The sequence below is a fragment of the Barbus barbus genome (genome assembly GCF_936440315.1).
Source record: "Barbus barbus genome assembly, chromosome: 25".
Taxonomy (NCBI): Eukaryota; Metazoa; Chordata; class Actinopteri; order Cypriniformes; family Cyprinidae; genus Barbus; species Barbus barbus.
In genome coordinates this window covers 21,809,510-21,833,844 of record NC_136753.1, presented here as the reverse complement: position 1 = coordinate 21,833,844, position 24,335 = coordinate 21,809,510, and the positions used below count along the sequence as shown (strand labels likewise).

Sequence of the window (24,335 nt, the reverse complement as noted above, 5' to 3'; positions counted from 1 at the left end):
AAAGGCTTTTCGTTATTTGAGGTAATGTTTTTATTTAAACAGTATCCACTATCACAAGCACAGACCTCAGGAATCTGCTATGCAGCATTTACAGGAAAATACTGTTTGCTCTTTTTTTGCAATACAATCATCATCACACAAGTACTGTACATGTAACACTCATCCAAATGGACACCATCACAAAGTTTATGATGCTTGTTTCTGTTTCCTTGATATGGTCCCTGTAACCACCCAGTCTTTAGTTATAACACATACTGCTTTCTGTTGTATTGCGACATCTCGAACTGAACTATTAGTACGTTTACTGTAGAAGGATAAGTAGTTCTAATTGTACTACTGTGGTCTCAGTTCAGTGGATTTCTGAAGTTTTTCCCAGCAAACTTAGCTTTATCCCCCAGTTCCTCTTCAATTCTGTGCATGAAGAAAACAAGCAGGTATGTGAAAAAAGTGAAACATATGCTTATGCATGCCTATATGTTTAGAACCAAAAATATTTTTATTCTAATAGAATTATCTGTAAGCTTACCTGAGGATCTGGTTGTATTTGGCCAGACGCTCTGAACGGCATGGGGCTCCTGTTTTAATCTAAATAAGAGGAAAAATAAAGAGTTAATTAACTGAACATGAAGAGGTAACCTTAAAATGAAATTCCTAAATTTTTATGATTAACCTAAAGCTTATTCAGTACCTGTCCAGTGCAAAGTCCCACAACCAGGTCAGCAATGAACGTGTCCTCTGTTTCCCCAGAGCGATGACTCACCATCACACCCCAGCCATTGGACTGAGCCATCTTACACCTGTGGGGGGGGGCTGGTTTAAATGAATCTGATTTTTTTCACTGGGATTTATGGAAGGATATTCCAGACAATCTTCAAAAGGACTTGCAAATTGTATTTTTAATTGAGTTTTCCATATGTGGATGCATAAATTGTGACATAATCCAAACGCAATTGCAAATCTTGCTTTACCGTTTGCGTTTTCGTGAACACACAGTGACTGCCAAATTAAAAAGCAAAGTCCATTTGCAACTGTATTTTCCATGTCTTACAAGTTATGAGCCTGTCATATCTAAATAGCAATATTAATTACCACATCTACTTCATCACTATCTCTGCGTCATGCATGTAACCTGCCAAAACTCAAGTGGAATTGCAATTCCTTTTGCATTTGAATTTCTGATGCCTTGCACAGAAAGCTGTCAATCAGTGTCAGGGGCGGGACTATATTGTATTGGGAGGTGACGTCACTCACAGACGATTGTGCCAAATGCTAATACCATTAACCGAACGTTTTATATTATATTATATTCCTCACTTTTAATCTGTAAAGGAGCACGCGTTGCACCTGCCTCAAGATCTTCTACTGTTTGCACCCATTTTCCATCTTACCTTATATTTTATTCAATCGCTTTAAGGAGTGTGCGTCCCAAACACGTAAGTGTCACGCCTGTCTCAAGATCTCTCACTGTTTACAGCTACCGGACACACCAACTGATGCATGTGATTTATAATATTAACTCACCTTGGCGGTGGCATGTTCTGTGCCAGCTGCGCCTAGATCTGACAGGTGAAGTGTCATCTGGCGAAGGCAGAGTAGGAGTAGCAGCATGGTCTGTTTTGTCACATGCATCAATCGGAGTGTAAACCGACAGAGATCTTGAGGCAGGTGCTCCATTATAAGATAGGAATAAGATATAGGTGGCATATTGGTAAATATGTATAGATTTGCACTGTGACCTTTGCACAGTCCTTGAGGCAGGCGCGATTAAATGTCTATTACAGTTTAAAAGAGGAATAAAATATACAGTAATAAATGTAGAATTGCAATGTCCGTTTACTCACTTGCATCAGTCAGATTGTAAACAGTGAGAGATGTTGAGACAGGTGAAAGCGTTTGGTTAATAGTAAATATTGACCTATTGTTTGTACTGTTGTGGCTGCCGCTGTTAGCAGGGGATAATTGCTGCATTTGGGGTAAAAAAGACAGAATTATTTATTGTGTAAGGTGCCAAGAAGGTTGCACTGTCTGTTTGTTCACACAGGCAGGAACTAATTGGCAGCTGCCTTTAGCGGAGCCTTTACCAATTACCTCCATTGTTCAAAGCAATCGACACGATCATCTGTGAGTGACGTCACCTCCCGACACAAACACGCCCCATAGTATAGTCCCGCCCCTGACAATGATTGACAGGTTTCCATGTAGACATCGGAAATTCTAATGTTAAAGGATTTGCGATTCCATTTTGGGTTTTGGCAGGTTACATGCACGACTCTGAGAGTGATAAAGCAGATGTGGTAATTAATATTAATTAAAATCCTTCCATAAGGATTAGAAAGTCCACACTGAAATTATGGAAAATATATGGACAAAGTGTTAAGTTTTTGTCAATTTCATGAAAATGCTATACACTTTAAATTTATATGTGGTATCAGTATATGGTAATGTGGCATCATTGTACAATTGCAGGATCAGGGTTTTGAACTCACGCCTGTAGGGATTCGGTAACACTTCCAATCTGGTTGACTTTGAGCAACAAGCAGTTGCAAGCCTTCTTCTCCACTGCGTCAGCAATGCGTTTGGGGTTAGTGACAGTAAGGTCATCCCCCACCACCTGTATGTCCGTGCTGTTGGTAAAATTGGTCCAGGCCTCCCAATCATCTTGATCAAAGGGGTCCTCAATGGAGACCACTAGAGTAATGATAAAAACGAAGTCACATCTCTGCGTCCGCGCTCAAAGAAAAAAATAGGTAATCTAATTAAATAAGAAAACAAATGACCGATACCTGGATAATCCTGAATGAAACTTTTGTAAAGGTCAGCAAGCTCATCAGGGCTGATGTATCGATCAGGGTCATCAGGAGACTTGAAGTCTAAGTCGTACTTTCCGTCACGATAGAATTCCGATGCCGCCACATCCATGCCAATCACAATCTCATCTGTGTATCCAGCTTTACTGATGGCACTCTTTAGCAGCTCTAGGGCTATTATAAGCATACAGAAAAGAGCAATAAAAAGTTGTAAGTCATTTTAACTGTATAGTCTCAAACAGTGCAATTTGTTTTTTCAGATACCTTCTTGGTTCTCCAGGATGTTTGGTGCGAATCCTCCTTCATCCCCAACATTGGTGGCATCCTTGCCATATTTCTCCTTAATAACATTCTTCAGATTGTGGTACACCTCTGCACCAATGCGCATGGCTTCCTTAAAGCTACTGGCCCCAACGGGCAGAATCATGAATTCTTGCATAGCCAACTTATTGCCAGCATGTGAACCACCATTGATCACATTAAAGGCCTTTGGGAAAACAATATGCAAAATTCAATGGGAGAATAATATTTTATCCCATAATTTGCTTTCCTACTTTTATTAAGATTTAAATAACAAAAGAAACCAAATAGGAAAACTGTCTGTATGGCTTAGGCTACTTGTAAAATCTGAAATTATTCATGAGGACAAAGCTGGTCTGCACTTAAATACCCTCTTAAAATAAAATGACAATCTCTTCGAGCTCAAACACAGTCTAATTAATGATCTTTTAACATTTTCATGACACTTTTCCATATTGTACAATTTCAAATACAAGACTTTTATATTTCTCACCGGCACAGGCAGGATGACCTCAGGGTTTCCAGAAAGGTCAGCTATGTGGCGATACAGAGGAACACCTCTCTCTGCGGCTCCTGCCTTACACACAGCCAGGGACACACCCAGGATGGCATTGGCACCAAATTTAGCTGATATTCAAAACAGACACAGAAATTAAAGGACTATGACTAAACACAAAACCTAATATTTACAATACTTTAAATATGAAAAACTATCACTTTTGTGTTTGAATTTGCCTTTTTTGTGACAATGTTTTCAAATGTACTCTACCATACAAAAGTTTACGGTGTGTAATCATTTTTAAAGCTTAGAAAGACATTTTATTCTCACCAAGGCTGTATTTATTTGATTAAAACTACAGTAAAAACAGCAATCTTGTGAAATATATTAAAAAAAAAACAGAGAAAGAAAAGCAAAAGCAAGGCACTTATTTTAAATAGAAATCTCTTGTAACATTAAAAATGTATTTACTGTCACTTTTGATCAGTTTAATGCATCCTTGCTGATTAAAAGTATTTATTTCTTTAAAAACATCTAAGAAACTTAAAGGAGAACAGCCATTAAGGGGAAAGGATTTTAAAGCAAAGGACAACTGCCTTCCTATTGTTAAATGCATAAACATGTAAATATTATGATTTACATTTGTTATCAGTTCCGTCTAGTTCCAGCATGAACTGGTCAATCTTTTCTTGCTCTACTACAGGAATTCCCTATGTGACAGAGAGAAAGAGAGCAAGACAGACAAAAAATATAATTAACAACCCAAAAAACTTACAGTTAATAATTCCTTTTGCTTCAGAATAAAATGACAAAATACTCACCTGGCTGACCAAGGCAGGTGCAATAGTTTGGTTCACATGCTCAACAGCCTTTGATACACCTACATTAGAAAGAAAAAGAAGGAAGATATGAGCAATATACTACAGGTATAAATTATTGTGGATTGAATGGTGCTGCAATTAGACACATGCACATCTCTAGATTCCCTTGCTTTGTTTATGCCACAAAGCTACAGACTGTCAGATTTTTCTAATTTGTAATGTCAGCCAAGCGAGAGCCATAAACAATGTAATTTATTCCATGCAAACATTGTGCACTAAATAATACTGGAATACCACAGTGCAGATACTTGCATTATTCACTGATCTTAATCACATGCACAAGCACTTCAGATTTTACGTAATTCACACCACAGAATTCGACACTGGGTTAAATATATCGTGCAAATTCAGATCCATCAAACCAAAAACAAATTTTTCTCACTAGTTCACTAGGGTACCTGTTAACACAAGGCTGAACCCAGTTATTAATCAGTACATTTAATAAGTCCTCCTTTCCACTCTAATAGGAAAAAAACAGAGCTGGGAAGAGAAACAGTACTTTGTGTTCAGTAAACAAATCTAGCTCAGCAAGTCTTGGTTATTTCCAAAACAATTAACAATAAATTCTGTAAAACCAGATGAAATGTGATTTCTAGATTCATTCTGTTCATCAGAAACATGAAAAAGCAGAGTTACCTTTGCCCAGGTAACGTGATTTGTCATTGTCTCTCAGCTCCAATGCTTCATAGATTCCAGTAGATGCTCCACTAGGGACAGCAGCTCGAAACAGACCTGTTTCAAAACCAGTAGATGAGTTTTCATTCTGCTTGTAATGTCAGTACACTAAAACTTCTTAGTTTAGTTTTCAATGTGGAAAGAAATGTCAAGGCGAATCACCTTTCTCTGTGTAGAGGTCCACCTCTACTGTGGGGTTGCCCCTAGAATCAAAAATCTCACGGGCATGTATCTTTCGGATAGACATGTTCCTTAAAAAACAATAAATAAATAAAAAGTTTAAAAAATCAGATTATAAAATAAAGGGGTCTGCTTCTGCTGAAACTACAAATATAACCACACATCTAAAGGAGATTTCAAGGTAACCGGAGAACACCATCTGCCTTACAGTAATGCTACTGACCCACAGGGTCACTTTGTCAAATCCTCTTTCCTGTTATTAGGACTAACCATTATTGAAGGGAAACATCAGCATGAATAAATCCACATCTCTTTCAAGCAAATATCTGATTAATAGCTTTCAAATATACACAGTGTTTTGAAGATTGTGCTATTCCTTGGGGCATCATACAGAAGCTCAGGTCTAATTGGATTAGCAGCTGTCACACTCTGGTTATTATGCTGTCAACAGAACTGGTCTAGAAGTTTTTGCCTACACATAATACAAACATCAACGCTATTTGTTCAACTGTACAGTGCCAATGGCGAGTCTCAAACTCATTTCCTTCCTGGAATCGGATTTCTTTCTCGTATAGTTTGTTCTGCAAATATTTAATCCCATCACAGTGTGTGAATATGAGTGGGCGTGATGGAAAGCACGACTCATCACGGTCTTCAATGTCACGTGCTTATTTATGGTGACTCTCATCCAGCAATTTATTAGTTAGACACAGTACGTTAGATTGCCCGAGATTAACGAAAAAGACGGATTACAATATAAATCAAATGTAATGTTGGCTAGAAGATGGTCACAATTGAATAATGCAACTTACCTCAGCGATAGCGTATAATTAAAGGACAAGATGAAAAAAAAATCAAGCTTTCACTCAAATTCACACTCACTACTGGCGGCTCTGGTTAGAAGAGCTCAGCGTGTACTTGCTCTCAAAGAAAACTCACCCACAGGAGGAGATCATAGAAAAGACTAGATAAGGTTGTTTTACAACGTGTGATGAGGAAATGGGCGGAGCTTCGCGGCCGGGATATACATTTTTACTGTAGCTCTTCTGTTTTTAACATTTCACTGTATATTTATGAATTAATGGATAAGATTTTGCTCAAGAAATAAAATCTTTTAGAGCACTTGCGAAGGGGACGGTGTTTTCACGTGTTACCTGTTACTTTTCTCAACGCTTCTAGGGCTTGACCAATCACAGTCGTTGACGATTAAGAGATTAAAACATCATAAAAAAATTATTAAATTATTTTAATTTATATGACAGTTAAAATCTTTAGAATTAATAGATTTACTGCTGTATAATCGATTAATGTCTACACTAAAATAAAAAATATCTGAAATTTTAATGCAGCTCAATGGAGATTTCGGCTTTCTGAGCAGCCATGCGCTCCCTTGAGGAAGAAATATTTGTCTCATAGGAAACGGTGATTATTTAGCAATATTTTCCACACAGTGGGGGCGAATGCGTTCTCCAGCAGTGCAACAAAATGCATTCTTCAAAATAAAACTGATTACATGCCATGGTTTGATAATTAGTTAATTAGATAATTAACTGAATTTTAAGAATGTAGAATGTTCAATGTTTTCCGAATCTTGCTGAGAGTTGAAGCTCTGGTCGTAAGATTTTGTAGAAACAATATAGAAGCAATATATTTTGCCAATGTACTTACAACACACAGGAAAGCAAGAGGATGATGCACAGTCCTACTAGGCCAGTCTTCTGCTGTAAGCAATGTAAATAATATCTCAAATTCAAAATCTCAGATTGTTAATCGATTAACCTTCCACTGTATTCTTGTCTGTGGGGAGAATGTGATGCAACAACAAGAGGCACAATAGAGTGTTTGTGTGCTTTAGAATCCTGGCAACTCATTCCCTTGGGCCAGTAATCCCTCAGGTCATTGCCCCCACCCTCCCTCTTCCATTCCCTCTTTTTATCCCACTCTCTTTCCACCTTCCCTCTCACACACATACACTTCCACTGTTCCTTTATTCGTTCACTTACTCTTCCTATAATGCTCAAACAAGCCATACTAGTTTAGAGCAGTTTCACATACAGGTACGTATTTTCCCTTGTGTACGGTTTGTTTTGTGGAAACGGTTGATGTTTTGTTGGTTCTTTCAGGTACAGGTTTCTCAGGAGGCCTCCTAACAGCCAGCTGATCCCCGTGTTCCTCCATCCTCATGCCTCACAAATAAGACCTCAGGGATCTCATTAGCAATCCACACACAGGTTTGTGGATATAGTGAAGCATTGACCTGTTGCCTGGGTTACAATGCAGTCCCCGTGTCCAGCATAAACTCCTGCTAAAGTTGGAATTCTAAGATCCTTTGTTCGGTGTGCACAGATGCATATTCTAAAATTCGATTATTGAATGCACAAGTAGTTTAAATAATTGTATTTATTGCATGCAACAAATAGCCATCAAAATCCACAGAGCCCCTTATCTACAGTACATTTTTTTTGTTTAAAGAATTATGTGCATCAAATAGACAAACTATATATATATATATATATATATACACACACACACTTAAAAATATCTGCAGATTCATGGCCAAAAAAGAAGCAAACTGAGCTTTTTTTACCTGCTCTTTTTGAAGCAGTCCATGCAAGTGATGCTACCTATCTCTGAACAGACCTTTAGCACAAGCACTTCATTGTCCAATGAAACCTTAAATATAGCTCTAAATGCTAAAAGCACAATTTAATAGTACTTTTATGATGGCAAAGGGAGTGGATCTTTATTTTTATAGTCAACAGTCTGCTGACGAAGTGCCTTTTCCACAAACACACACACACATATATATCTATATATATATATATATATATATATATGTGTGTGACCCTGGACCACAAAACCAGTCAAAAGGGTATATTGGAAAATGACATTTATACATAATCTGAAAGCTGAATAAATAAGCTTTCCACTGATGTTTGTTAGGATAGGACAATATTTGGCCAAGATACAACGTTTTGAAAATCTGGAATCTGAGGGTGCAAAAAAAATCAAAATATTGAGAAAATCACCTTTAAAGTTGTCCAAATGAAGATCTTAGCAATGCATATTACCAATTAAAAATTAAGTTTTTATATATTTATGGTACAAAATATCTTCATGGAACATGATCTTCACTTAATATCCTAATGATTTTTGCCATAAAAGAAAAATCGATAAATTTGACCCATACAATGTATTTTTGGCTTTTGCTACAAATATACCCATGCTACTTATGACTGGTTTTGTGGTCCAGGGTCTCACACACACACACACACACACACATATGTCTGTTTGTGTGTGTGTGTGTGTGTACCATATTTAAGATAAAATATTACAGGTGTGCAGACTTATTACTTTATCTTCATCTTTAAGTTATAAAAATGAACACAAACTCTCACGACAATTTGAACTGATAAGCCAGTCTGAATTTAATAATCAAATTGTTTAAATTTATAACAGAAGGACAATTTGATTCATACCTTGATGTTAAACATTTTTTGATAATCTTGCATAATTGTTGTAAAAAATTAACGGTTTATCTATCATGGTTTCTGTTCATGTCTTTGAATTACAGATTATTTAAATTAATAATGTAGAACTACAGTAAAAAGCATATTTATCTGGGCCTTCAGTTTAATTTCTGCTGTTTTCATATTGTCTATTCAATGCCCCAGTGGAGTTTATTATCAGTGTAAACAATGTAAATGATCATAGGGCCTCACAGAGAACACTTTTACTGATTGCTGAATGCTTTTTTACAGTTCTAATCTAATGATGAGCGGTAGAAAGGAGAGTAACACTGAATAAAGAGGAGAAGAGGCTTATTCTTGTCTGTTGCCCTGCAGTCTGACCCAGAACAAGAGAGACGGAGGATGGGGCGTGGTCTTTTTGAAGGTTAAAAGCTTGTCTCATTTGTGTACTCTGAAACCCAGAGGCACTTCCACATTAAACTAACCAATCACAGAACAAAAGACACACCTGCTCTTAGAAGAAGGCCAGGGATTGGTCCCAGCGTAAAAATGACACCTGGGCAGGGCTCCAAGGTTTACCTGAAAACCTAGATGTTTTGTAGGAACGGTTTCTTCGCTTCAGGAGTTTTAGGAGATTGTGTTTCTTCTCATGCTTGAGACTCCATTACTATTGTCTATGCGTCTTCATCAGGTGCCTTTAGACCGGTTTGAGAGGTTTGGCCTACCGTGGAATGAGCAATCATACCTTTAACAAGGAAGGAGCAGGAAGTGATCTTCCTCAGCTAAAGCGACGCTGCGACACAATGGCATCTCTTGTCCGGGACTCCATACTGAATGACTGCAACAGGAATTCATAGGGTAACGAATAGTTTTTTATTATTATTATTATTATTATTTGAATATGTTCAACAATTTGACTAAACAATTGCAAAAAAATAATAATAAATTGCAAAAATATATATTTTTATATGTATCTCAGGTAATATATACAATATTATAGTTTACTATTAGTAAATGCTAATAGTAAACTATTAAAAAGGACAATGAGATGGAAAAACAATTATATTTTAGATAAACAAAATCTTCCTTTCATTCTTTCGTGTAAAAATCAAGTATTAATTTTAGTCTGAAATATAGATAATTAAGATTTGTGAAACATAAAGGACTATGAGTGCCCAGCATGTTAACTTTCACTTCCGTAATGTGTCAAACCTGTTTGATCAGTTTAAAACAAAGGGGGTATGAAGTAGAAAATGTAAAGCATTAAAATAAATTATATTCAGTTATGCAACAAAAGTTTTTAATGTTATAATATAAGGTGTTTTGTACAAATTAAACATAAATTAGAAAATAGTTTTGCATTTGAGAAACTATTTATAATCTTTAAAAATTGGTTGATACATGGACACACGCTCATAAAATCTGATTGCTGATACAATCTCATATACACAATTTTTCCTCTCTTCACTTGAAAGTGTTCTAATAAAAAGGTACAAGGAAGAGAAAATGTAACCTTAATTGATCATTTCGATTTTACTGTGAGCTTTGACTTTAAACAACAATAGAGCCAAAATGTAAAAACTTACTTAACTCACTTACTACTGAAAGCAAGCTATCTAATCTAATCTTATCTAATCTATTGTACAGGTTAAGGGTCAGTCGGGTGCACACTCAGGTATAGGCGACAAAGATCAGCCATTTTGATTAGCATGACTAAGCGCTTTCCTTACCATCTATGTTGTGTGACTGTAATGGGATTTGGAGACTGTAGACGCAATTTTGTTTTGATGAAGGTGCGACCAATTAGTCAAACTCTCCCAGGTGATGGAGACGTCTCAAAGGTCATGGTTTCTAAGGATGCAGGCCAGCGCGTACACCTAAAAAATAAACTTCTGGTGTTACAATGTTTTCGTTTTTTCTAATAATAGCTTTCAAGAAAATTAATAAGTGCATAGTGAAACTGTAAGTGGTCCAGTCCAAATGAACATGCACGGTAATATGCTTACATCAAAAGCCTTTGGGGTCTGTTGCAAGATAAGGAGTGTTTAAAGGAAATCCACAAAGCTATAAAAAAGATGGGCCAGTCATGAAAATAGATAATCATTAACAAACACCTTACAATGTCTTTGTAAAGTACAGTAATTCTGATTTTATAGTGATAGACATTAGCAGAGAGTCCTTGCCTCCCCTCATGTTTCATGCCGAACTGAAAACAATTAGATGGAAAAAAAAAACATGGCAAACACTGGATGACTATCTCCATCTTACAAGGCAGTTTTGGATGTTATATCTTCTCTAATACTGCCTGGTAATGATGCAGATGGTCCTCCTCAAGCATCGTTACAAATGCTTTGCATCTGGGTGTGGATGTGCAGACTATGCAAATAAACGCACACACAAATACACAAAGGAAAGTATGCTATGAAAAGATGTGTATTCTTTGGCTGGATCATTTGAATACTATGATGCAGAAGAAGTTCATTCGTTGTCTCTAGGGTACATCTTACCTGGCAGTGCTTGATTGTTCACTGATGTTCTAACACTGTCTGGTAACGATGCACTCTGGGGGCTCAGTGACCATGACTTTAATAGTAAATGAACAGAAAATGTTTTCAAATTTGTGATCAAGTGTGGAATGTAGCATTTTTTGACTTTAGAATGTGTTTAAATGTTCTTTGATAAATCAAGTTAATGATTTAAACCAGGAAGACTGGATGAGATTGTAATTAAAAGAAGAGGTATGAATATAGATCCTCTCACTTCAGTAAAGTTATAAACCCCACCCTGTTACATCCAAATGCCTTCATGAATGTCACAAAAGTAATTCCTCCATACTCGCACACCCTCTATCGTGTAATGTGCCGTTCAGCGATCAGTTCATCCTCCTTTTCTTATTGTGTGCATGAAACCTGAGATCTGTGTGACAAACACTAATTGAATTGCACCTACACAATTCACCTTTCCTGTTTGCTGTGCTAAAGAGGAATTAATGCCAGTCAGGAAAATATTAAAAATTATTAGGTTTTATGTGTGTGTGTTGCTGATTTGAAACCCATTTCACTTATTTTGCAGGCTATTATGTATTCTACGATGGAATGTGCAAAGAAAATTCTAAGTTTTTATGTGATTTAAACAAGTAAATGATAAAAGAAAGATATAAATAACACACAGACTGAAGGGACAACTTATATGAAAAATTAGTTTCTATGGAAAATGGATCTGTAAGCATGACTCAGTAAAATGTGGTTGTATTCTGAATGTGAATGAGGAAATAAGGTAATTTTCTGCCCATAAGTCATTTCAGGGGAGTGTTGTTTACCGAGAAATGAAAATTCTGTCTTCTTTTACTCACCTTCATGCCGTTCCATACCTGTACGAGACAAACGATCACAGAAGAAGATATTTTGAATAACATTTTAGCTGTTTTTGTCCATATAAAACATACTTACCAAGTTATCTCAAAATCCACTTGGATGCTGACGCTTTATTCTGACAATACCCCTTTGAATCTCTGCTTGCACTTTATCCTTTACTAACAGATCTTGAAACAGTTTCCTTCAAGATCTTTCTCCTGAAAAAATAACCTTAATTCTGTCATTTTCTTTTTTGTCTGCTTTTACCTCTTCTACAGTCACATGAAATCAGACCCTTTCTTCTGCCTCTCCGCTGCAGTAAAATCCTCTGATTTGTGTCTTACCAGGCAAGTTTAGATGTTGATACTCTGTCTAATACTGCCTGGTAATGCCATCAATCACAAGGAATTTGATCACCATTTTTCCTTTTCCTTCCTTACCTACACTGCCACAAAGGATGAGTTTTTCATTTATTTATTTACTTTTTAAGCAGTGTTTAGAGTGATCTTCTTTTTTTAAGTCTTTTAAATGCTGTACCTGATATGTGTAATTTTCTTAAACATGTATTAAAGAATATGGTTCTGACTCTTTATATTGTTTAATTGTATGTATGCATATTTTGCTTAAATGCACACTACATGTACATATATTGTGTATTTTGGTCAATAAACACAATAAAAGTGAATTACAATCAAATAGGTATTTGACTTTGTGTGTCAATTTGTATATGAAACACAGGATTGCCACATTTTGACAATTTTTGATATTACATAATTCACCTTGTATGCAGGTACATTTTATTTTTTGAATGAACAGATTTAAACAATTAAATTTTTGTCTGATCACACTATACCTTTCAACATTTAATTTACACAAAAATGTGCAGAGCAATAAATAGCCAGTAAAATATTTTAGAACAGAGCCAAACTAGAAAAATATACTACATATTATCATACTACACTATATTGCCAAAAGTATTGGGACACCCCTTTCTAATGAACAGGTTTGACTATTTTAGTATTAATTTACTAATTTCCATGAGTACAAATCTTAATTAAGCATATAATGATATTCTAGGGAATTGTGTGCTTCTAATTTTATAGCAACAGTTTGGACAAGACCCTTTTCTAACATGACAGTGCCTCTGTGTATTATTAGGCAAGGTTAAAAAATAAATGACTGATTCAGTCATTATGGAAGAACTTGACTGGTCTGCATAAAGCAAAGTCCTAATCCCATTTGAACACCTCTGGTGTGACTTTAAATGTGGATCTTGAGCCAAAAACTCATCACCAAACACCAATGACTTGTACATATACTGCCCTCCAAAAGTTTGGAAACACCCCTGGAAAAGTGTGGTTTTGGACGATATCAGCATAAATCCTTATCATTTTTTGGTGCAAATACATTAAAGTAACTTGCATTATCATTGAAGACCAGAAATAAAACATAATAATGGCAATATATACATGTCAAAGACAGACAGCTGTGATGCCTGGTTACTGGTTTAAACTTGCCCCAGGTTTTTAAAAGATACTGTAGCTTCAACAATTGATTGCCAATTCAAAGTCAGTGTTTGAATAAACTGACAGCTCGGATGCCCAGATTATGCAGAGCTGTAATAGCTGCTAATGGTGGATATTCTGATTAATCGAAAGTTTTTTCTATGTAAAAACTTTTTATGCAATAAAATATGTTTTCGTAGTTTGTGTTGTCCCTTATCAGTGCAAAATGATCACAAATTAAAAACGATTCATGCTAGTATTGTCCAAAACCGCAGTTTTCAAGGGCGTTTCCAAACTTTTGGAGGGCAGTGTATATATATATATATATTGTTGACACGTCCAAAACTGTTGCAACAGAGATGGAAATACACTTTTTAAATACATGAATTATTTTTCCATCTTTGTTGCTACAGTTTTGTTAGTGCCTTTTTCTGTTCTAAAGAAGGGGGTGTCCCAACACTTTTGGCCGTACAAGTCATTGGTGTTTGGTGATGAGTTTTTGGCTCAAGATCCGCATTTAAAGTCACACCAGAGGTGTTCAGCTGGGATCAGGACTAGACCAGTCAGGTTCTTCCACACTGACTGAATCACTCATTTATTTTTTGAACCGTGCCTTATACACAGAGGCATTGTCATGTTAGAAGAGAAAAGGGTCCTGCCCAAACTGTTAAAATTAGAAGCACACAATTCCCTAGAATATCATTATATGCTTAATTAAGATTTGTCCTCATGGAAATTACTAAAGTAATCAAACCTGTTCATTAGAAGGGGGTGTCCCAATACATTTGGCAATATAGTGTATAAACATTTTGGACAGTTTTGGTCGTGTATATAGCCTAGCGAGTGTATGAGGATGTAACCCAGACAGCATGACTTTATCATCCAGTCCACTAGATAGCAGCACTTACATCATGTGGTCTTGAGGGTTTACAATAACGAATAAACCGAACAGGGCTACTACTTCCTTATCACGCTTTGTGACATAGTTTAAAAATAAAAATTAATACTTTCTAACAAACCATATTTGTTGACCAACAGACATGTCTGGAATTCCTCCGGATTCTTGGCAACCCCCCACAGTATCGGTGGACACAACGTGAGTCGCAGAATAGACATTAGTAATAGATGTGAATGAATGAGTCACGTTTTGATTACACAGAAGTAAAGCTGTGATCATTGGTTTAATCGTTTCATTATTTATAGATGTATACAAACGTAAATCTTTGCTGCATGTTTGTATTAAACAAGTTCACGTTGATCAGTTGTACTGGTTACATTGTTTTAGATCAGAGATGGTGCTGTGATACACAACTCATTCGCAAAATGCACGCGTTCTTTTGCGTTGTAACGTAATTACGTCGTCCCGTATTAATTTTAATTTATTATGTATTAAATGATTGTAAATTTTAAGATTTTTTAACTTTTAATTCTCTAAAAGATGTTGCATGGTCTTACATACAGCAGCTAGATGATGGAGTGTTTCTATATTCTTAATGGCAAATACTACATTCACAAAACTGACTGACTTTTACTAGAAGAGGAGTCACTGAAAAAGTCTTTATGCTCCTTTAAAGAAAGAAAGAAGCACTATTAAACTTTATGGAGAAATATTTACAATGTAATACCCCTACTCTACATCCCTAATTATTAAGTATTTTGAATGGAAAAATTATTTTTTTTCTATTTTCTTTCCAGAATGATAATATTTTAAAGGAATCTTTACTTATCTTTTATCAACTGTCTGTTTCAATCTGTTTTAATCAAATAATAATAATAATTTGCAGCTACTTAGCATATTACGACCAAGCCTCACTTTACACTGTCTTTCCAGGATGGGAACTGTCGTGCTTGAATTGTACTGGAATCATGCGCCAAAAACCTGCAAGAATTTCGCAGAGCTGGGCAGAAGAGGATATTACAACAACACCAAGTTCCACCGGATCATCAAAGACTTCATGGTTCAAGGAGGCGATCCAACAGGGACAGGTGAAGATAAAAGGAACACTCATCAATCAACACTCCTTTTAGATATTTCATTTGAGAATTCCATAAAATGAATCACAATTCCATAAAATGAATCACAGTACGCTGATTTAAGTGGCTGTTGAGAAATGGCATAAAGGTGGTGAATGTTTTATCAAGCGAAACAATCTACTTTGTCGTCAGTACAATGGACTTCCATTTTATTTACTGTGAGTTTGTAAAATGTATTTCTATATAATCTATTTTATGTCTGCAGGTCGTGGTGGTGCATCTATATATGGCAAGCAGTTTGAAGATGAATTGCATCCAGAGTTGAAATTTACAGGTGAGTAATATAACAAATAATGCATGAGTAGATTTAATAGTATTGTTAAAAGCACTGCTATTTATAAAACTATGACAAGTTTGTAAGCTGCTCAGTAGATTCCATAAATTGCTCAGGAAATATTTTGTCAGTTCACAAATCTACGGCATACTTTTATAAAAAATAAAAAATAAAGATCCAGCATAAGAACTAGTTTACAGCTTAAGTATTTATATTACAAATCAGCCTGTGCTTGATTTATTTATATATTTTGTAGGTGCTGGAATTCTCGCAATGGCCAATGCAGGGCCAGATACAAACGGAAGCCAGTTCTTCTTCACGTTGGCTCCCACACAGTGGCTGGATGGGAAACACACTATATTTGGACGGGTCTGCCAGGGCATTGGAGTTGTTAATCGTATTGGCATGGTTGAAACCAATAGTCAGGACCGCCCTATGGATGACATTAAAATTCTCAGAGTGAATCTACCTAACTGAAACGTCTGCTTGCATAACGTTTTATGCCTTATTTTTGTACAGTCCTTTTATTACATTAAACTTTCAGAGTTTTCATAAAATATACTCTCTGCTCTCTTGATTCCCCCAGTACATATCAATGACCACATGGTGGCGTCTTAACTATATGAGTTTGGGTTTATTACAGAAAAATGGCTATTTAATGTGTACATTCCTTTACATTACACCAAATGACACAGAAAGGTTAAGAATTGTTTGGAGATGTAATTGGAGAGGACAATCATGATTTCAGCACAGTCACACTGCATTAGTTGCTCATAGATTTGAAATTCTTTCTTTGAAACAGAACAAGATAAAACTTGATCGTACAATTTCTCATATCAATTACAGAAATAAAGCTTACTCATGGCACAGCACAAGGTCACCAACAGAATATGTAATCATAAATCATTGTCTTTTCTAACTCCTGGCAATGATGCTAATTATTAAATATTTAAAACTGTATATTGAGTAAATGTTAGGTGAAAAGGGTTAAACAGAAATAACGCGCACAACATGGCCTAGCAGTGACTTTTTTTGGCAGAACAACATCAGTTGAAACCAATATCACCATAATCCCGGTTTTCTGGACAGATGTTTTATGATCCTAGACTTCAAAGGATTTTTATGGAAAACCCACATTTCAGAATGCAGCTCTCCTGGATTAAACTTAATCTGTGTCTATGGAAAAAAGTAAACAAAGCCATAGAGGTTATGACCCACAAAATCCTATTATTGTTGGAGCCTAAAAATGCTTGCTCTCTATGAGTAGTATAAATTATTTGAAAGCATTGCTTTTTATCATCTGGGAGATTGGGAAAATGACCAGACGGAAAGAAAAATTATTTCTCTAAATAATCTAAAATACACGAAACACACTTCTGTATGTGTGATTTAGACTAATCTGAAGGATGCTAAAAAGATTCCTCCACTACATTCTGATACGTTTACTTTTTTTTTTTAATACATTTATACTGTTTTTGTTTTATATGTATAATAAATCTAAAAAAGATACTAGAATATGAGTTTAAAAAACTACTATAAAAGACAACATACTACAAAACATACAACTATAAAAATACATATATCTCCCTATCCATGACTTGTATTTTCCAAAACCTTGGTGCTGATTAAAATTTTACATAATGCCCTCAAGGTATGTGAAACACTTAATATTACTGAAAGAAATATCAATAAAGCTCTTGGATCACATAAAAACAGTGCCTGAAGGCTCAATTTATCTCATAGTAGGTTAACTTGCATGAGAAAATCATAAAGAAAATCGCTAATAAGCTGTCCCCTGAGAATACCCAACTGTCAAAATGCATGAATGCTTTGTTCGTCATGGCCGCTCTGCTTTAAGGCAGTTTGTACTTATGTACAGTATGCGTTTGTATAGTAAAAGTATCTGCATCTGTAAAAGCAAGATTCAGTGTTAGCTGTGAAACAAATAATCATCGCTTTTTTTTTATATATATTTTGTAAAAAGGTGGGCTCACAATCACCACTAATAGATTACAGTCCATAAATAAATGTTTTATATAAAACAAGGCACTATTAATTGCTTTATGCAGAAGGAAGGATATATGCAGTTGTGTCAGCTGTTGTCTTAAGTTAAACTTTTGCCTGTTTAATATTAGCTTAACTACCACTAGGCCACATACTGTAACTAATTTCTTCTTCAAAATGAAAAACTTAATAAATTTTCCCATTTGGACTAATTGACTGAACTGATATTTAATATATAGGTACGGTTGGCGTAATGGCAGTTGAACATTAAAGGTTGTCTGGGGTCTTTTCTCTGTCTGTACAGGATGACAGAGTATAATCATGTGCCGAGGGTCTCTGAGACTGAGGTAGATCCTCTGCTGGAGTGCATGCCATCTGGAGACGCTGAGGGCAACACACACAAAAGATTTTTCACTTATCCCCATTACATTTCAATCCATAGGAAATGAAAGAAATTCATTCCTGTTGTGAAACAACTGTTGCCTGCTGGTTCTGTTAAAGGGTTCAGAGAAATTTCTAGACATTAAAATGTTCATTCATTTTTATTTTTCTTGATAACACCTACCTCCCAGAAAGTCCCTTTCCCCTTGTAGAGTTTGTAAATCATGTTAATGGGGATGAGAGAGAGAGAGGATATTGCGAGGAACCAGCCAATACCGTATGCCCACCACGGATACATATATGTGTTATTAAACTTCAGGGGACTGTACTTGACCAGAGAGAAGATAAAGGTGCCCTACAGAAAACAATTGACAAAAATGTACTTTGATTATTTTGTTTGTTTTTAGTTTTTTTTACATGTGGTGCATATCAAATACTGTGTTTCGCTCAAATGTGTTCCCATTTTACCCTGTGATAGAAACAGACTTACTACGCAGACAAAGGGGGTGACATAGAGCCAGCAGTACTTCATCATGGAACAGGGTTTGTAGCCAATCATGTCTTCTATGTTCTCATAGAATCGGTCAGCACCTGGGAGAGAATAAGCACATAAAGCCCAATGAAAAAGTAGTAAGTTCAATTTTAAGGCACATTTAAGTGTAGGCTACTCACCATAAACCCAGCCAATGGCCACAGACTGACAAGTAGCCAGGAACAGGAGAGTGGCTCCACTACACACGTAATGATCAAACAACTGAATGATGTACAGACCACCCTGTGAAACAGAAAGAAGGATACTTATAAAAGCAATGATATTCTAATGAATAGTATTCAAAGCCATAGAATGCACACGCCTTATGTTTGATTTCAGTGTAACATAAGTGAAATCTGCAAATCTGAGCTGATTTAAGGTTGACTGTAAGGTTGCTTGTTGATTTTTTATTTATTAGCTGAATTGTCTTGGGCCAACCTCTGTGATCATGAAGAGGCCCGTCAGGTAGCAGACAAGGCAAATCCCTAAAAGCAGCAGCTCTCTTCTAAAGCCACGTCTCAACACCGTGGGAAAGATATCTGTCACCGACGTCATTATGCTCTCAAGTCCAACAAACTGAGTGACACAAAAAAGGACATTGGATGGGGAGGCAGGAACAGGGGGAAGAGCAAAACAACAGATGTTAGGCTAAGAAAGAGAAGGAGGTCTAACCTGGCTGTCCAAGCCCAAGAGGATGATCATGATAAAGAAACACACAGCCCAGAACTGAGACCATGGCAACATTGTCACCGCCTGAGGATACACTATAAACACCAGTCCTGGACCTGACGACAGCCAAGGGAAGAGGGACAATGACCAACACCACCTAAAGTATCTTACAGTATCCATGCATTACCCCTTCCATTACATAGCGATCAAATAAATAATGGGATGTGAACGGAAATCCAGTAGGATGACAAATAATGGAGTTTGCCTTAATTTGTTTGATTATTAGACTATTGACATAACAATTATGTATTAAAACAAACAATGTTATTCCATTCACATTTCAATTTGATAGTTCATTTGGTATGTTGTAATGTATTGTTAAAAAAAAAAAAACTATAAAAAATGTTTTCTCTTACTTACCAGACTCGGCCACAAGGGATATGTCCACCCCCTGCTCCTGTGCCATGTGTCCCAGAATAGAAAAAATGGCAAACCCACCTAAAAAACTGGTTCCGCTGTTCAGCAAGCAGAGGTAGAAAGAGTCCCTGTAGGAACATTTTTTAGAAATGCTCAAATTAACAAAGTCAGATCACAAATATTTTTGTGTAAAAATGGTCAAATATTGTGTAATATTTTATATAGATCTAGAAAGAGAGGTAGAGAAGAGAGAAAAGGACCAATTTCAGAACTACAGATAAAATTAATCTCTTTTATCAGTTCAAATAAAATATTGTACTTCATATTATGCACACTCACCTATAACAGTTATTGTTATATTGATTATAGCTTCCAAGAGAGCTGAGGTATCCAAGACATATGGCATAAGAGTAAAAGACTTGAGTACCAGCGTCCATCCATACCTTACAAAGACAAAACGAGTGATACAATTCAGAAAGAGCAACATAAAAAAACAGGATATAGCAAAAACTATTGAGATGGTTGATTAATTTATCAATCCAGATTTTCAGTAAACCATTCTAGGCTTTCGAATGCCTTTACCTGTGGGTCAGCTAGCCGTGTCAGATCTGGGTACATGTAGTAGTGGATGCCGTTGATGGCACCAGGTAAAGTGACCCCTCGTAGGAGCAGTATCAGGAGCATAACGTAAGGGAATGTTGCTGTGAAATAGACTGCCTATAAATATAATAATTATTTTAGTTAGACTTTTAATTGAAAGTAATATACAGTATCTGAGTATTGCATGCTAAAAGTTGTTTCCTGATACTGATAATCAAAAGATTTGAAATATTTACATACTTAAGCCATTTGCAGGACATTTTGTCATTACGCTCTTAGCTTTTCATAACAGGCAGGCCTAATACGAATGTGTGTAACCTTCCCAGTAGATTTCACGCCTTTCCAGATGCAGAAGTAGATCAGGATCCAAACAAGTAAGAGAAGAAGAGCCAAGTCCCACCTTACTGTGCCCAAATGCTGTATTCCACTGGACAGTCGCAAAACTCTGTGACTGAACATGCAGAAAGCATTTAAACGATATAATAAAATAGTGAGTTGGCTGACTTATATAAATGAACTGCTGTATGTGAAATGATAGACACAAGCAAATCATTTTCATATTCATTTCATACACCACGGTGCACCATTTTAACATGGTACCATGTCCAGTAAAATCTATAAAATGTCTTTAATATTAATTGTTATGTGAATGTTAATTGCATTTTTATTTAACTCACCGCCAGAATTCCATCACAGAGGAAGAGGCATTAAGAGGAGACGTCCACCCTGAACTAGAATTCTTCCCACTAAGCACAATACAAGCATCTAACACCAAAGAGATACAAATAGATGAACGCAAATAACATATGGTAACAATCATGCAGAAGCCTTATACCCAGACCTAGCCTGATGAAATTTATCAAAACATCTGGTTCATACAAAGGAGCTAAACAAGATTCTATACATTTCATACTCTATTCCTGGCATAAGCATCAATGTACTGACACATTTAATATAAACAATGTAATCACAATAAAAAAAATCACAAACTTGCATGAAAATGCTAGCTATAACAACTTAATTAAATTCCTCCACATTATATTTTCTTTTTAGAAAATCTTGTCTAAGTAGGACATTTTAATTCCAGCTTAGAAACTATTAATGTGCCAGCACCCCATCAAAAACTCAGCCTATGAAAAAATATACTGGTAATTGTTGTTATTGTGATTCAAGGCCTACATACATCTGACCTTTAACCAAATGTACCTGTGTTCCACTGATTGCTGCAGCTGGCCCAGGGCAGTTCCACACTGAAGGCTGAGAAAAGGTACAGGAAGGCCCAGACTATGATGATGATGTAGGTAATTGAGCCATAGACAATAATAATTTGACTGGCATAACCCATTCCTGAAAAAGAGTGTTGTGTTAACATGGATTTTTTTAAACAAATGTTACCTTATTTTACTTGCTAATAAACTGAAATCATGTAACATTCAGTTTGCAATAAAAATATGAAAAAGTACATGCTAGAGATAGAGGACACTGTTTAAAATTTAATAACATATTTAGCAATTAGCTAAACTAATTGTGGACCACTAAATTAGTATAATAGATGAAAACTATATGCTACAAACCTTTATTTATTTAAAAGAGACATAACAAATATGTAATTTAACTACATTTTAAGAAGCGTCACATAATGCATACAAATTGATAAGTGAGCAACCCACCTTCAAAAAGAGGACAGATCTTTCTCCAACATGTGATGCCTCCCTGACTGGTGTACTGACCCAAAGATGTCTCAAGCACAAAAAGCGGGATACCACAAGTGAGCAGGTACAGGATATATGGAATAAAAAAAGCCCCTAAGGATTTAAGAGAGTCATTAAAATATTATATACTATATTATATTATATTAAAAATAGACAGACAGACAGACAGATATAGACAGACAGACAGACAGACAGACAGACAGACAGACAGATAGATAGATAGATAGATAGATAGATAGATAGATAGTTCAACTTTTCTACATAAATTTTGGTGCTACAAGTTAAAATTTTTAGAAATACCTAAAATATTAGATAGAACATTGTTTAGGAAAAAAGTTCCTGTTTACTGTTACCCACCTGGAATAGAAATGCAATTCACATGTGTAACTGACTGTAAACGTTAACTGGCTTTATAATATAATAAGCACAGGGATTTATTTTAGTATATGTGCTGCCGAAGCAAGCACGCACAGGGATTTATTATGTAAACTGACAAACAGATGGTTTATAAATAAATGCTACTTAATAAGTATCACAACCGTAAAGCGATAGATAGGCATATCACTCACAAAAAAATCAGATTATGTAGTGCCTTAGTCACACATAAAATTAAAACCATAACCAACCCTATCATAAACTATCTAAAGTATTGTCCAAAACTACTTACCTCCTCCATTTTTATAGCAAAGATATGGGAACCTCCAAACATTTCCAAGCCCAATGATAGCTCCGGCCACAGTCAGCAGAAATTCAATCTTGTTTGCCCATTGGCCTCTCTCTTCGGGACTTATATCAGCCTGTTGATTCCCTGTCCGACTGGTGGAGGAGCCTGCCATACTCCCAGTGTTTACGCCTGTGTCTCTCTTTGCTTATGTAGGTGTGCGTGTATAATTTGAAGAAGCGAGTCTAGACACAGTGAATATCTGAATTACTGGGGTGCTTGTGTATTAGCGTGATTCTTTACCACAGCTTTTAAGCATTACTGGGGTGGGCGGCGTGTGATCAGGTTACCAGGTGTTTTTATCCTGAGGACAAGAGTAGAGATGTGTTAACTTGTTCTTCCACTTAGTTTATTAGTTCTGTGACTACAGGCATTTTTAATAATAATAAAAAAAAAAAAGGTTTCTTCTTAGCAGTGTATCTATGCTGTCAATCATGCCGTGACCTGTGCAGTTCTTCTAGTGCCCTTTACTCAGCTTCTGGTTATGGAGGTTATGAGGGGTTGATCTGCTGACGTTAGTAACCCGACAGCTGCTAGCCATTATCTCTGTACTTTCATCTTTGTTCAGTGATTTCTGAGACATGGGAAAAAAATGGGTACCTGCCACTAACAAATTTTGCACTTTGATTATAACTAGAATGTTCTTAAATATGCACTATTTGATTTCTCTTTATGAAAAAGTATAACATTCAATCCCCCTAAAATCATTTTAGACCAGCAGAACTTTATACTTCCTATACTGTTGGCTACAATGGAGGTTAAATAAACTTATACAAAGTAGAAATATAAATATCTATTTCTTATAGAAACATTACAAAAATTTCCCGAAAGAAGAAATTTCACAACCACCTAGTATAAGATTTTTATAAATATTATTTACAGTAATTTTTTACATTTAATTTTACAAAGTAATTGTGTTTATAATCCCAATATTTCACAACTATGATAAATCATCTTTGACACATAATAGTAAAGAAAATGGGATTGGGATTTGTGTATGTTTATCTAACAAATAAGGGGCCTTTTATGAATTTACTCTTCGAATTAAATATTAAGGTGCTATTATTTTTTTCCTATACTGCCATTTAAGGAGTCTGGTATGAGGAATGTCCCTAGTTATTTTGATTTAGACTGTGTTTATGGCATCTGTTAATTGCTTTCATGGGAGACGTTCATATCTGAGAAGTGCTTAGTTTTGACTTTGTATTAGGAAGGTCAAGATGGCCTTGTGTTGAGGATAAACTGCTCAAAAATCTGATTTGATGCATAATTTAATAATAGTAAAGATCAAGCATTGCAATAAATGATGCAAGCTTAAAGT

At 35.8% G+C, this 24,335-nt stretch overlaps 3 protein-coding genes across 7 annotated transcripts; 1 reads left to right on the top strand and 2 right to left on the bottom strand.

Annotated features, from left to right (window-relative positions):
- Positions 1-10: 10 nt before the first annotated feature.
- On the bottom strand, positions 11-7,208 carry LOC306844431 (alpha-enolase-like). Of its 5 annotated transcripts, none has more exons than XM_079376556.1 (12): positions 7,011-7,208; positions 5,325-5,413; positions 5,124-5,219; positions 4,428-4,486; positions 4,247-4,316; positions 3,601-3,734; positions 3,072-3,294; positions 2,784-2,981; positions 2,487-2,688; positions 689-797; positions 527-585; positions 11-411 (listed from the first exon to the last, which is right to left on the bottom strand). In XM_079376556.1, exons 2-12 carry the CDS (start codon positions 5,407-5,409, stop codon positions 345-347), a joined length of 1,302 nt encoding a protein of 433 aa, XP_079232682.1. In that variant the 5' UTR covers positions 5,410-5,413; positions 7,011-7,208; the 3' UTR covers positions 11-344. The 5 variants fall into 5 exon arrangements, with proteins under 5 accessions (XP_079232682.1, XP_079232681.1, XP_079232680.1 ...); XM_079376555.1 differs by lacking the exon at positions 7,011-7,208 and adding an exon at positions 6,155-6,518; XM_079376554.1 differs by lacking the exon at positions 7,011-7,208 and adding an exon at positions 6,282-6,491.
- A 2,215-nt stretch (positions 7,209-9,423) lies between these two features.
- Positions 9,424-16,531, top strand: LOC306844444 (peptidyl-prolyl cis-trans isomerase-like 1). Its single transcript, XM_079376579.1, has 5 exons — positions 9,424-9,670; positions 14,709-14,766; positions 15,502-15,656; positions 15,910-15,978; positions 16,235-16,531. Exons 2-5 carry the CDS (start codon positions 14,711-14,713, stop codon positions 16,453-16,455), a joined length of 501 nt encoding a protein of 166 aa, XP_079232705.1. The 5' UTR covers positions 9,424-9,670; positions 14,709-14,710; the 3' UTR covers positions 16,456-16,531.
- On the bottom strand, positions 16,460-23,239 carry LOC306844424 (sodium- and chloride-dependent GABA transporter 2-like). The gene is made up of 14 exons (XM_079376540.1): positions 22,961-23,239; positions 22,252-22,386; positions 21,788-21,928; positions 21,259-21,346; positions 20,900-21,032; positions 20,564-20,698; positions 20,321-20,424; positions 19,985-20,109; positions 19,568-19,680; positions 19,334-19,471; positions 19,036-19,138; positions 18,854-18,954; positions 18,548-18,718; positions 16,460-18,366 (listed from the first exon to the last, which is right to left on the bottom strand). The coding sequence occupies exons 1-14, from the start codon at positions 23,127-23,129 to the stop codon at positions 18,250-18,252; spliced, it is 1,773 nt and encodes a 590-aa protein (XP_079232666.1). The 5' UTR covers positions 23,130-23,239; the 3' UTR covers positions 16,460-18,249.
- Between the last annotated feature and the right edge of the window lie 1,096 nt (positions 23,240-24,335).

Bases quoted from the DNA above. Each gene is read 5' to 3' on its own strand.
- LOC306844424 (XM_079376540.1), bottom strand. From the start codon at position 23,129: ATGGCAGGCTCCTCCACCAGTCGGACAGGGAATCAACAGGCTGATATA. The intron at 21,033-21,258 runs GTGAGTTAAATA...CTGCATGTTCAG, and splicing joins TCTGTGATGGAATTCTGGCG to TCACAGAGTTTTGCGACTGT. The intron at 20,699-20,899 runs GTTACACACATT...TTATATTTATAG, and splicing joins GCGTGAAATCTACTGGGAAG to GCAGTCTATTTCACAGCAAC.
- LOC306844431 (XM_079376554.1), bottom strand. The intron at 4,487-5,123 runs GTAACTCTGCTT...TTTCTAATGTAG, and splicing joins ATCACGTTACCTGGGCAAAG to GTGTATCAAAGGCTGTTGAG. The intron at 2,982-3,071 runs GTATCTGAAAAA...TGCTTATAATAG, and splicing joins CATCCTGGAGAACCAAGAAG to CCCTAGAGCTGCTAAAGAGT.
- LOC306844444 (XM_079376579.1), top strand. From the start codon at position 14,711: ATGTCTGGAATTCCTCCGGATTCTTGGCAACCCCCCACAGTATCGGTG. The intron at 14,767-15,501 runs GTGAGTCGCAGA...CTGTCTTTCCAG, and splicing joins ACAGTATCGGTGGACACAAC to GATGGGAACTGTCGTGCTTG. The intron at 15,979-16,234 runs GTGAGTAATATA...TATATTTTGTAG, and splicing joins TCCAGAGTTGAAATTTACAG to GTGCTGGAATTCTCGCAATG.